This window comes from Rhincodon typus, chromosome 9, assembly GCF_021869965.1.
Source record: "Rhincodon typus isolate 14 chromosome 9, sRhiTyp1.1, whole genome shotgun sequence".
NCBI lineage: Eukaryota > Metazoa > Chordata > Chondrichthyes > Orectolobiformes > Rhincodontidae > Rhincodon > Rhincodon typus.
The window spans coordinates 13,256,291-13,269,849 of NC_063340.1; the positions used below are offsets into that span (position 1 = coordinate 13,256,291).

Here is a 13,559-nt window from a genome sequence, read left to right on the forward strand (position 1 = left end):
CTTTCCTGCTCCTCTGATGCTGCCTGGCCTGCTGTGTTCATCCAGCTCTACACCTTGTTATCTCAGATTCTTCAGTATCAGCAGTTCCTACTATCTCTGCTTAGTAACTTCTTTGGCAACTGGGAGGCAACATGCCATCATTAATTCACCTCAGCAGGTACAGAAGTGCCTTGCTGTTGTCCTAATTATGAAATTCCCTCTGACTATTGCATTTTCCATCTACTTCCTGCCCCCACGAACCTGAAACCCTCAGTCGTGCACAGTTGAGCCAGCTGTGGAGCTGTGCAAATGAATCTGGCTAGTGGAAAAATCCTTGTCATCAGTCTTTAGAACAAGATAGTGGTTGGGGAATGAGATGCAGTCAAGGTACTCCTGTATTATCTGTGTCTTGCTTGACCAAATTGTTCTGCTGTTTGTTTTAAAATATCTTGTATATTCCGTAGGCACCGCGATATGAAGCACAGATTCTTCTTGGATCTCTGGTTTGTTTTCCTAATCTATACCAACAGATGTCACTGCTACAGCCTGTAACTGGTGCTGCTGACATCATCACAGGGAATGAAGATATCAAGGTAATGCAGGTTAACTGACTGGAACAGAGAAAAAGTTGATGTGCCAAAAATTTTGACTGCAATGTTAATTAGTGTTACAGACAAATTTAACTTACGTTACTGTGACTAACTAGACATGTACTCTTAAACTTATATTTAAATCAGACATCCTTGCAATTCTTAGAATTACATGTTGTTCACTTTCTTTGCAGCTGTAGAAATCGTTTGCTTTGGAGAAACAGCTCCTCATTTTAACTGGCCAACTGCAAACTATTTATGTGTCAAATCTTATGGCTATGACTACTGGCTTTGGCCAGGTTAATCATACTCCTCCTGTAATGCCACTTCTCTATTAAACATTTGAGTGTTAATTGTTTTTACATGGTTCGTAGCTATCCAGTCATAGCCAGATAATTTTCTGTAATGACTTGTATACCAACCTCCACTTCATCTGCATGCTGTTCTTCCAAAAGTATTTTAGATCCAACATATTTGCTGATGATGCCTAGCTTTACTGCACCACATTCAATTTTGACCCCTCCACTGCCTCTGATTTGTTCCACTTGTTATCCAACATCCAATAGTAAGCAAGAATTTCTGCCAGTTAAATATTAGAGGAAGACCAAAGCTATATTTTTGGTTGCTAATTCCATTCCCTCGCAAACAATTCCATGATTTGTCTCCGATGGAACTAGGTTATTCACAATCTAGCTGATACATTGGATCCTGAGCTGAACTTTTGGCCCCTATCCTTTTAACATATGTTATATTGCCCATATGTACTGCTGAAACTTTCATCAATTTTACTTTCAGATTTTACTATTCCATTAGTCTCCTGACTACTCTGCTATCTTCCTCCCTTCATGATTGAACTGACCTGAAACCTAGCTGCCTGTACCTAAACTTGCATCAAGTCCTGTTAACTTATCACCAAGTCAGTTTTTTTTTCCCTATTCATTTGTGGGATGTGGGCGTCGCTGGCTGCCCAGCATTTCTTACCCATCCTAGTTGCTCTTGAGAAGTGGTGGTGGTGAGCTGCTGCCTTGAATCCCTGCAGTCCTCCTGCTGTAGGTTGACCTACCATACTATTAGGGATGGAATTTCAGGATTTTGACCCAGCGACAGTGAAGGAACGGCGATATATTTCCAAGTCAGGATAGTGAGTGGCTTGGAGGGGAACTTGGAGCTGATGGTGTTCCCATATGTCTGTTGCACTTGTCCTTCTAGATGGAAGTGGTCATGTGTTTGCAAAGTGCTGTCTGAGGATCTTTGGTGAATTTCTGCAGTGCAACTTGTAGATGGCACACACTACTGCTACTGAGCTCGGTGGTGCAGGGAGTGAATGCTTGTGGATGTAGTGCCAATCAAGCGGGCTGCTTTGTCCTGGATGGTATCAACCTTCCTGAGTGTTGTTGCGACTGCACTCACCCAGGCAAGTGCGGATTATTCCATCACACTCCTGACTTGTGCCTTATAGATGGTGGACAGGTTTGAGGAGTCAGGAGATGAGTTACTTGCTGCAGTATTCCTAGCTTCTGACCTGCTCTTGTAGCCACTGTGTTTATATTATGAGTCCAGTTGAGTTTCTGGTCAATAATAACACCTAGGATGTTGATAGTGGGCGTTCAGTAATGGTAACACCATTGAATGTCAAGGGACGGTGGTTAGATTATCTCTTATTGGTAATGGTCATAGCCTGGCATTTGTGTGGCCCGAATGTCACTTGCCACTTGTCAGCCTAAGCCTAGATATTGTCCAGATCTTGTTGCATGTGAACGTGGACTGCTTCAGTATCTGAGGAGTCATGAATGGTGCTGAACATCCCCACTTTTGACCTTACAATAGAGGGAAGGTCATTGATGAAGCAGCTGAAGATGGTTGGGCCTGGGATACTATCCTGAAAAACTCCTGCAGAGATGTCCTGGAGCTAAGATGATGGACCTCCAACAACCACGACCATCTTTCTGTGTCAGGTATGACTCCAACCACCAGAGAATTTGCCCCCTGATACCCATTGATTCCAGTTTTGCTAGGGCTCCTTGATGCCACACTCAGTCGAATGCAGCCTTGATATGAAGGGCTGTCACTCTCACCTCATCTCTGGAATTCAGCTTTTTTTTTGTCCATGTTTGAACCAAGGGTGTAATGAGGCCAAGAGCTGAGTGGCCCTGGCAGAACTCAAACTGGGCGTCACTGAACAGGTTATTTCTGAGCAGGTGCTGCTTGATAGCACTGTTGACACCTTCCATCACTTTGATGATTGAGAGTAGACTGATGGGGCAGTAATTGGCGGGTTGGATTTGTCCTGCTTTTTGTGTACAGGACATACTTGGGCAATTTCCCACATTGTCGGGTAGATACCAGTGTTGTAATTGTGCTGGAATAGCTTGGCTATGGGAGCGGCAAGTCTGGAGCACAAGTCTTCACTACTATTGCCAGAATTTTGTCAGGGCCTGTAGCCTTTGTAGTATCCAATGTCTCCAACCATTTCTTGATATCACATGCAGTGAATCGAATTGGCTGAAGACTGACATCTGTAATGCTGGAGGAGGCTGAGGTGGATCATCCACTCGGCACTTCTGGTTGAAGATTGCTGCAAATGCTTCAGCCTTATCTTTTGTGCTGATGTTTTCGGCTCTTATATCGTTAAGGATGGGGATATTTGTGGAGCCGCCTCCAGTGAGTTGTTTAATTGTCCACCACTATTCATGACTGGATATGGCAGGACTGCAGAGCTTACATCTGATCTGGTTGGTTGAGATCGCTTAGCTCTGTCTATCACTTGCTGCTTTCGCTGTTTGATATGCAAGTAGATCTGTTTGGTGGCTTCACCAGGTTGATACCTCATCTTCAGGTATGCCTGGTGCTGTTCCTGGCATGCCCTCCTGCACTCTCCAGTGAACCAGGGTTGATCCCCTGGCTTGATGGTAATGGTTGAGTGGGGGATATGCCGGGCCATGAGGTTACAGATTGTGCTGGAGTACAATTCTGCTGCTGTTGATGGCCCACAATGCCTCGTGGATGCCCAATCTCGAGTTGCTAGGTCTGTGTGAAGTCTGTCCCATTTAGTACGGTGAGAGTGCCACACAATACGATGGAAGTTATTCTCAATGTGGAGGCGGGACTTCATCTCCACAAGGACTGCGCGATGGTCACTCTTATCAATACTGTCATGGACATATGCAACTGCAGCTGGCAGATGAGTAAGGATGAGGTCAAGTATGTTTTTCTGTCTTGTTGGTTCCCTCACCACTTGCTTCAGATCCAGTCTGGCAACTATGTCCTTTAGGACCCGACGTGATTGATCAGTAGTACTGCTGCCAAGCCACTCTTGGTGGTGGACTTTGAAATCTCCCACCAAGAATACATTTTGTGCCCTTGCCATCCTCAGTGTTTCCTCTAAATGTTGCTAAACTTTGAGGAGTACTGATTCATCAGCTGAGGGAGGATGGTATATGGTAATCAGCAGGAGGTTTCCTTGCCCGTGTGTAACCTGAAACCATGAGGCTTCATGATGTCCGGAGTCAATGTTGAGGACTCCTAGAGCAACACATTCCCGACTGTATACCACTGTGCTGCCACCTCTGCTGGCTCTATCCTGCCGGTGGGACAGGACATAGCCAGGGATGGTGATGGTGTGTGTATTGTCTGTAAGTTGTGATTCTGTGAGTATGACTATGTCAAGCTGTTGCTTAACTAGACTGTGAAGCAGCTCTCCCAATGTTGGCACTAACCCCCAGATGTTACATGAGGAGAACTTTGCAGGGTTGACAGGGCTGTTTCTGCCATTGTCTTTTCCAGTGCCCAGTTTGATGCCAGGTAATCAGTCCAGTTTCATTTCTTTGAGACTTTGTTGCAATTGGTACAACTGAGTGACTTGCTAGGCCGTTTCAGAGGGCAATTGAGATCAATCATGTTGCAGTGGGTCTCGAGTCACATGTAGTCCAGACCAGGTGAGGGTGGCAGATTGTCTTCCCTGAAGGATATTTGTGAAAAGTTCACTGTTCCACACTGCCTGTGTCCAGCAGTGCCTTTAGTTTAAATTCTGAAATGAGATTGTTTCATTCAATGGCTTTGCATCTCCTTACCTCTCAAATCCTCTCCAATTCTGCCCTTTTCCACAACTCTTGAGTTTCATCACTGGTCCCTTGGCAGCCATGTCTTAGTTGCCAAGGATCTAAAACCTGAAATGCCCTCCCAAAACCCCCATACCATTTTGCCTGTAAGATCCTCAAAACCTACATCTCTGATTAATCATTTCTCCATCTGACCTAAGATATCCTTCTGGGGTTTAGTGCTATTGTGATTAGCACCTGGAGCATTGTATGCAGTTTTTGTCTCCTTAACCTGAGGACGGCTATTCTGGCTATTGAGGAAGTGCAATGAAGATTTTCCAGACTGGTTCCTGAAATACCAGGTCTGACGCATGAAGACTCGCTGGATTGGTTAGGTCTGTATTCACTAGAGTTTAGAAGAGTAGGTGGGAAAGATGTCATGGAAACCTATAAAATTCTAACAGCACTGAACAAGGTAGGTGTGGGAAATATGTTCTCAATGACCAAAGCCAGTGGTCACAGTCTAAAGATAGAGAGGAGACCATCAATGACAGATGAGGAGAAATTTCTTCACTTGGAGAATGGTGAACTTGTGGAATTCTCTAGTACAAAAAGTGAGGCAAAAACCTTGAATGTTTCAAAGGAGAGAGATATATATTTTTTCTGCCTAGGGGATCAAAGGATTGAGGAGAAAGCAGGAATTAGGGTACTGAGTCGGATGATCAGGAATGACCATCTTGAAAGTTTGAGCAGGCTTAAATGGCTGAATGACCTTCTACTGCTCCCATATTCTGTGTAGTGATCCAGTGAAGTGCTTTATGATACTTCACTACATTAAAAACTGTACAAATGCGTATTTTGAAGTAGGAATTGACTTATCTGTAGGAAACCAATAATCATGCAGTAGATCAGAAGATTGATGTTAGAATTTCAGGGACTACAATGGTGTGGATGTTGGACAGGTTTAAAAAGGCTAAGCATGTGCCATATCTGTAATAAATATGTAAGATTGAGAGACCAGAACAGCAGCTGTGCGAACAGCAAAATCTCCACATGTAGAAATGTTAAAGTTTAGTTCCATAATATAATAACAAAACTGTAAACTCGACACCAAAAACTGTAAAGTTCAATGATCTTCTTCCATTATTTCTCAAAAACTCCTGTGCTGTGCATGACGCAATGTTGCATGGTGCAGTTTCTTTAAGATGCATGCATATTAAAAAGATTGCATCTTGTGTATGACCTGTTTGCCCACAATGCCACAATTTGCTGATTTGTTATGTGTTTAATGGTACAGAAGAAGCATTGCCCTATTGGTTCTCTCTCTTCAAATGAAATTGTTTGTTCTGGGAGACAGGATGGAACTCCTTTGCATAGACAGCATATTATAAGTTTAGGGATTGCCTAGACCTTTCCCACTGGTATGTTCGCTCCCATAAGTGGTCGAACCACCTTGTGTTCAATAGTGTACCTGCTTTCAAAGTATTTATCTGGACAGTAACGAGTCTTGAACAGAACGATAATGCATGATCTGAACTGAATATTAGATGTATTGCTCTGCCTGTGTTTGCACTTCTTCAATCTTTCTGCAAGTGAGTATTGAAGCACTTGATGTGATGTGAATTGTTAAGCTGTTTTATTTCACAGTAAGCCAGCGAACATGCAATGTAATAATCGAAGCAAATTCCACATAACTTCATCTCAATTTTGTTCTTGAAAGTTAAATAAAAATAGTCATCGACGTGCTCCGTTCCTCTTCTGGGCTAACCTCTTTTTGATATTATCTTTCTTTTAGACTAACAATTTAAAAAGCTCCATTTTTCAGTTTCTATTTCCTGGCGGGGTCCATTGTCTAAAGACTTGACTTCAGATTTTCATTATCCTTTAATCATTCTAGCCAATGGGAAGGCAGAGTTTCTAATTTCCTCTCTTCAATGACTTGCCAGAAGGATTGTTAGTAAAACCTACTACCTTCCCCCTTTTTTTTAAGACATGCATTTTAAAGAAGGACATCTGATTGGGGTGATCATCACAGTGAGTGGTTTTTGGGGATGATCACAGTTGGCAGGGATGCAGTGACAGTGCAAGTTGAGAACAGTTAGAGATCAGGTGGAAGAGCAAAGGGGTCACTGATGGAGAATTGAGAGCAGGAAGTGGAGCTGTGGGGACAGTGTAGATATTACGGCTGGTGAAGTGTACTGATCACAGGAATGCTTGGGCCTGCAAGCAGCACTCCTGCTCCTAGCCCAAAAACAACATTAATACCACTGAGCTTATGGATCCAAATCTTCCTGCCTATTTTTACTTTTGTTTCCTGAGGCTGAGGAAGTCGGACCCACTTGTTTTAGAAAATAATGCGTTAAAGTTCAGGTATACTGCTTCATTTGAATGTTTCATCATCTGACCTGTCCCTCAAGAGGAGATTGGCCATGTATCTTTCACTCTTCTATTAAAACCAGAAGTGAATGTGTTCAAGCTTGATTCTGTTCCTGATTCAAGATAAAAACAAATTGCTGGAGAAACTCAGCAGATTTGGCAGCATCGATGGAGACGTAAATAAAGATACCATTTTGGGCCCTTCTGAAGAAGGGTAGCCAGATCCGAAACGTTAACTCTGCTTTCTTTCCACAGGTGCTGCCAGATCTGTTGAGTTTCTTCAGCAATTTCTGTTTTTGTTTCAGTTTGAGAGCAAGTGGTTGGAGAAATGCCCCACTTAAAGAAAAAATGGTAATTTCATGTGAGTAGCATTCAGGAATCCCCTGCCTAGTAAAGAAAAAAAAATCTTGTATCCTATGTGGGCTGGTCCTCTCTCATACTAAATCTTCCTCTTAAAGTTTAAATAAAGACTAAGACAGATGAAATACTTTCAGATCACCTTCAAATTAGACTGAATTTCCACTGAAGTTCAGCTTTGTGTACGAGATTCCTTTCTCAGCATAGTATAAGAGGTTCAAAGACCTGACAGTAAATTTTGGGCAAGGAGACACTTAATTCAATGGTATTCAGATAATCCCTATTAAGCAAACAAGGTTTATTTAACAAAAGAAGGCTTTCCTCCAACTTCTAGTGGCACAATTGGCTTGTGACACCTCCTCTTGTTATTCGTCTGCTTAAAATTTCTGTGTAGAACCTCTCCAAATTTATTCTTTTTATCCCCTGCTATCATGAAGGGATATTCTCTTGTTATATTCAGATCTTATGTTCGGATCCTGTTATCTGTTTGCCAGTACTTCCATTAATTGCCAATTGTGACCATGATTCACAGTCACTTCTCAAAATTGTTCCAACCCAAACAGCATTTCTGAGTGCATTAATAATCCACACCAGGAACTTGTACAAATAAAGCATGAAGCAATATTCATAGCACACATTTATCAAAAACATCAAAGATACAAAAAGTACAAAAAGATTCAAATTTTCTGCAGTTGCCAACTCCGCGTCAGATATTGGGTGAAACTAAAAGGTGTGGAAGGGTCAATTTGACACCACTCTCCCAGTCCACTGTCATTCCTGGTTCCCATTTCACCCCAGCTATCCACGGTAGAAACCCCATTCTTCCATTTCCTCCAAGCCAACACCCTCCCCTATCACTTCTGCCCTCCACTCACTGTGATCTGATCTTATCTAATTGTTTTTAGTTTGGATCTGTTTAGTGCCTTGTTCTTTTAGGCAGGTATGTGAGGAAAGTTGATTCAATTTGGTAATGAGTACAAATTGAAGAGGGGAATTAGTAGTAAGGAAGGACTGGTGCAATTAATTGTCAGTCATGATGAGTTTTTTTCCCACTGTTGGTTGTGATTGCCCTTAACATTTTCCATTTCCACATTGGCAGGGTTGGAATGAGATTTTTATTAAGATTTTTCCGATATATTGCAATGTGCCAAATTTATCTTGGAATTGTCAAAAATGTATCTTTTTATTTCAGTAATAGGTTTATGTCTTAAATATTTTTGAATTTTAGTAATGAATCTCGTACTGTAAATTTTATACTGTACACAGTACAGCAACAATGTAGTTTGAATCAAACATTTCACCTTTGCAGGGAAAATAAGTGATCCCAGGGACTGACAATACCGGGTAACTATCAGAGATGAATAGTTGCTTATTTCTGTCTTTAAAATAGTTCACAGAAGGTAGAGGACTTTTTTTTTATCCATTCAAAGGCTGTGGTTGTTTTGGCAAGGCCAACATTTTTGCCTTTGAAAAGTTGGTGGTGAACTGTCTTCTTGAATTGCTTTAGTCAAAATGACTAAGGTATTCCCACAGTGCCATTGAAGTTCCTGGATTTTGTCACAGTCGTGAAAAAATGGCAACATATTTCAGATGGTGAGACTTGGAAGAAAATTTGGAGGAGACTATGTTCCCTTCAGCTGCTGCCCATACTTTTAGGTGGGAGAGGTTGCAAGTGCAGCAGGTTCTTTAGAAGCCCAATCAAGCTGCTCTCGTGTGGCTTGTCAATGTCCCACTCATTAACCTTATGTATTTAGTTCTTTTAGTTTAATAAACATTCCAAGGTGTTTCACGGGAGAATTATGAAACAACATTTTACCCTTGCTTTATTATTAATCAAAACAGTTCTATCCAGATGTGAGAACTTTAAAGCCTCAAGCCTAAAGGACTTGTCGCATCATTACTATCTAATACCTCCTTTGGTAAACTGTACATTTCAAGATGAACTATTCTTTCACAGGAGGCAAATAACATGAGCAATGCAGCTTTTCAAAAAGAAGAAATTAAGTACATTTTAACAATATGCATATTGAGCACGCATAAGAGTCTAGCTGCTTTCATAGATATGTTGCTGACTTCAATGTAACTATTAAAGGCAGAAGTATATTTGTTTCATATACACTGTATTACATCACTTTGTTATCTAGCTGCCTGGCCTCAGCAAGGAAGGTTCCAGAAAAATGGCTTGTATGTTTTGCAAACAATTAACCTGTTCCCTGTATGAACATGGCAATGAGCTTTTGACATAATGGGAATTGTTTCTCTTCTTTGAATGCAGTTGGCAACTCAGGCACAAATTCTACACAAGATAATGTTAGTTTTGAAAAGCGTTTCTTTTCCTCAAACTCATCTGCCGGACACACAATCTGCTTTCAGCCCTTGTGGTCAGATGGCACTTTCCATTGTAACGTGTCAAAAAAGCACTCCTTTATATTTTTCAGTGGTCCAATGCTATACTTGAATTTTTTGCACCTGAAAGTGGGTTTATCACAAAGAAAAAGCATTTTTATCAGTGCCTAGTACACCTGTGAATAATGAATTTTAAATAAATGAAAATAATCTGAGAAAAATGTAGAGAATCATTTACTATTATTTTGAAGTGCAATAAACAGTTTTTTGTCTTTTTCCTTTTAATTCAAAACCTTCAACATTTGCCAGATTATATATTTGTGCCCAGACAGACCAGTTAATTTTCACAGCTCCTAGAAGGCCAGGAAGCTAGCATACTTCGTGTAAGCTCAACTAATCTTTAAATAACAAAGATACTTAATTTGGGGGTGTAGCTGGCTTTCATTGCAGTGCTTGCTATTAGAACTTCTTTAGAGCAGCTCAAAAGATTATTGTAACATGAAATTTTAGCACACAGCCCAAAGACTATGAAGCAGGGATTATTTATTCCACTGGCATCAGGCCATTACAACATGGAGGGAAGTTGAGGTTAATAATGGAAGACAGTATTTACATGGAATCAAGCCTACGGCTCATATCTGTTTGAGGAAATTCATTGTCTGATCCTTCTCCCCATCAGGATTTGGTCCCCATAAACACCATTTTCTCCAGGGAGAGTCCATTCAATTGCTCCAGCTGCCCTGCTATAAGTGCTTCCTGACCATCACCACCTGTAGCTAGAGGTTCCATTAGGTACTTTTCTGCTCGAGACTTGCTTTCCATGCAACTCCACATAGCGCACAGTGATCATTTGTGAAACAATTGTATGATTAATAAGTTCAACTTTGCCACGACAACTGAAATGTTCATGTCTGCACGGAGTTGTCAGCATTCTCTTCTTGAATCACTGACCTCGGCTAATTGTAAGGGTTGAAGTGTCATTCAGCAGTTGCTTAAGAGGATCTTCTCAGACTGTTAATTGTACTGGTACCTTCCAAAGAATTCAGGCACTATTACAGATCACCCACATTGGGGTCCAAGTCAGTCAGACCTTCAGAAGTTGAATCAGTTATTTCGGGTTCTGTCTTTGGTGGATCATCCCTCGCATTCTAGAATGGGAGTCAGCATCCCCACGTTGGATATACCACGTGAATTTGCAACATACAGGCCACTCCAGAATTCCTCATCACTACTAAATTCCATTTCACTTGATCCATGACACACCAACAGTTCAGTTTCTGTGATACTGCTGATTGCCTCCATATCATCTCCTAAACTTCTGACCTCAAACTATTCCTCTGTGTGAACAGTTTTCTGAAGGTTGCCCTCCAGCTATCAATTCCACAATACAGGTGTGGCCATTTATATCAGCCACTTGATGACCGTGCAGTTCGGGCTTCCTGATATTCTTTATCTTATTCTAATCCCTGATATTTCCGGTTGTGATAGCGTGCCCTTGTGCCAACTGGAGGTTCAGTTCTGTCAGCCTTGCAATCATCCAGTGTTTTTTATGTTCAGATCTCTCTCTGTCCTGTTGGACACCATCTCGAATACCTGACCTAGCCTCATGTATATGTACTCATCGATCTTACCATCCCCAACATCAGAGGCCATGATGACTCCAAGTATATTGTCCAGAAGAAGGAGTGGGCCTTGTCCAAAAAAGAGTTGGAGGAAAGCTTGTGGCCGAGGGCAGAGTGCTATTTTAAACCTAAACCAACTTTTGAAGGTACTTGGTCACTTCCATTTACACTCAGGAGGCAAGGTATGCAAGCAGTTATGTAGAGTGTGGTTGAATCATTTGCACTGTCTTTGATCTTCTGGTTGATGGCGGGTAGTGCTGCTCTTGTCAATGGCATGTACTTTGAAAATCTCCTGTAGGGTCTTGCTTTTGAAGTTGCACCCTGTTAATCCAACATGGAGCACAACCTACCATGTATTAACGCTCTGACAACAGTCAAGGCTTTTTAGTCATAGGTGGCAATGTGTAAACTTGGTGAAGACATCTTTGCGAAAGAGGTGGCATAATGGAAATGACACTGAACTAGTAATCATGAAGCCCCAGGCTAATGTTCTGGTGACATGAGTTTGAATCCCACCATGGCACATGGTGAAAATTGAATCCAATAAAAATCTGGAACAATACCTCGCCTAATTGTGACCTAGCCTAATTTAACCACTGTCGATTGTTGTAAAAACTCATCTCGTTCGCTATTGTCCTTTTAAACCTGTATAATATCTGTTGAGAAGGGATGGGTCTCTGTCTAATGACAGTGGTGGGTGTTGTTGCTGAGCGAAGTCTTGTTTGAAGTCCTCAGCCCTGACACAATTCCAACACATTTGGACATTCCTCTCTCCAATCTTTCAATCTTCCAATCTCTCCAGCTTCTTCCTCATTGGCAAGTAGGAGATATAACTAGCGCTAGTGCTTTCTTCCTCCGTGAGACATTAAGGAATCAAGGTAATGGAGAAATTTAAATCTAATAATAATTTTAAACTTTTGAGGCAGGGAAATGGAAGTGGTAGCAAGCAGCCTTTCTATGATTGAAAGAAAATGACCTCTTAAACTTTGCATAGGGTGGAATAGGATGCAATGTTTACTAATATTCTGTTTCAGCCAAGACTGTGCCAGGGAGAGAGCGACAAAGGGATTGAATTTTTGGGAGTGCTAATGATTTTTGTTTAGGCCTTTGTAATATTAAGCTCGAGGGAACTGCAGCTCATTTAAGACTGGATGTTGGATAAGCAATCTGAGATCCAGCAAGCAGTAGAAAGATCGAAAATAACGATCCAGAGATAAAGCTAGGTGGGATTGCAATACGTTGGAAGCTAATTCTGTGTTTATTGACAATCCTGTCATGGGGATATATATTAATGATGAAGGTTAGGGAGGGATTCTTGGATGACTTCTGAAGTGAAGATGTTGGGGTAGGAAATGAAGACATTGTTAGAGATACAGTGATAAGAGTGAGGCCAGAAATAAAGAAAACAAATTGACCTGTTCCACTAAATGTAACAATGGAAGAGAGGTGTTGAAGAAAATTAAGTGAACTATATCAAAGGTCCCCAGAATGAGAGAATATTTTCAGTTTTCGCATTGACAATGTTTAATGAGAGGTAGTCCTGAATTCCAAAGACTCATCAATAGAACTAAGAGCTTTCTCCAAATGCTGAATGCTTACAGTTGGAAGGAGATTTCCCTTGTTCAGTTTAGGTGAAACCCTCTTGATCATAGGTATTTTCAGACAATTCTCCTCCCTCCAGTATCTTACAGAAAAATGTATTGAAGCGTTTATATGAGCAGCCTTCAGCTTTGCTTTGCGAGGTTGCATATGAATTATAGAATTCCTACAGTACAGATTGAGAACATTCAGCCTGTCGAGTCTGCACCAGCCCTCCCAAGAGCATTCCACCTTGCCCCACGCTATCCTTATAACCCTGCATTTACCATAGATAACCCACCTAAACTGGTGACCCCCTGTAACTCTCCTGCATTGCATGGGGCAATTTAGCATGACCATTTCACCTAACCTACACATCTTTGGACCATGGGAGGAAACCTGGAGGAAACCCATGCAGACACGGGGAGAACATGCAAATTCCATACAGATATTCACTCAAAGGTGGAATTGAACCCAGGTCCCTGGGTGCTGTGAGGCACCCAGTGCTAACCACTGAGCTGCCACGCTGCCCAATATAATGCTGTTGGCTCAAATTGTACACAGTAGGTTCTGAAATCAGCTGACACTTTTGAATTTTTTAATTCTTAAATTCATATCTTGGGATAATGTCTAACCTTGAATTTAAGAAAGTAAGTGGAACCCTGTACAATGGT

At 41.5% G+C, this 13,559-nt stretch overlaps 1 protein-coding gene across 1 annotated transcript in view; it reads left to right on the forward strand.

The window, feature by feature from the left end:
* Positions 1-13,559, forward strand: part of LOC109931112 (Ral GTPase activating protein catalytic subunit alpha 2) — a 313,895-nt gene that overhangs the window by 7,979 nt on the left and 292,357 nt on the right. Inside the window, exon 3 of the mRNA XM_048600914.1 lies at positions 444-572. Coding sequence (XP_048456871.1) covers positions 444-572 — 129 coding nt within the window. The remainder of the gene's footprint in view (positions 1-443; positions 573-13,559) is intronic.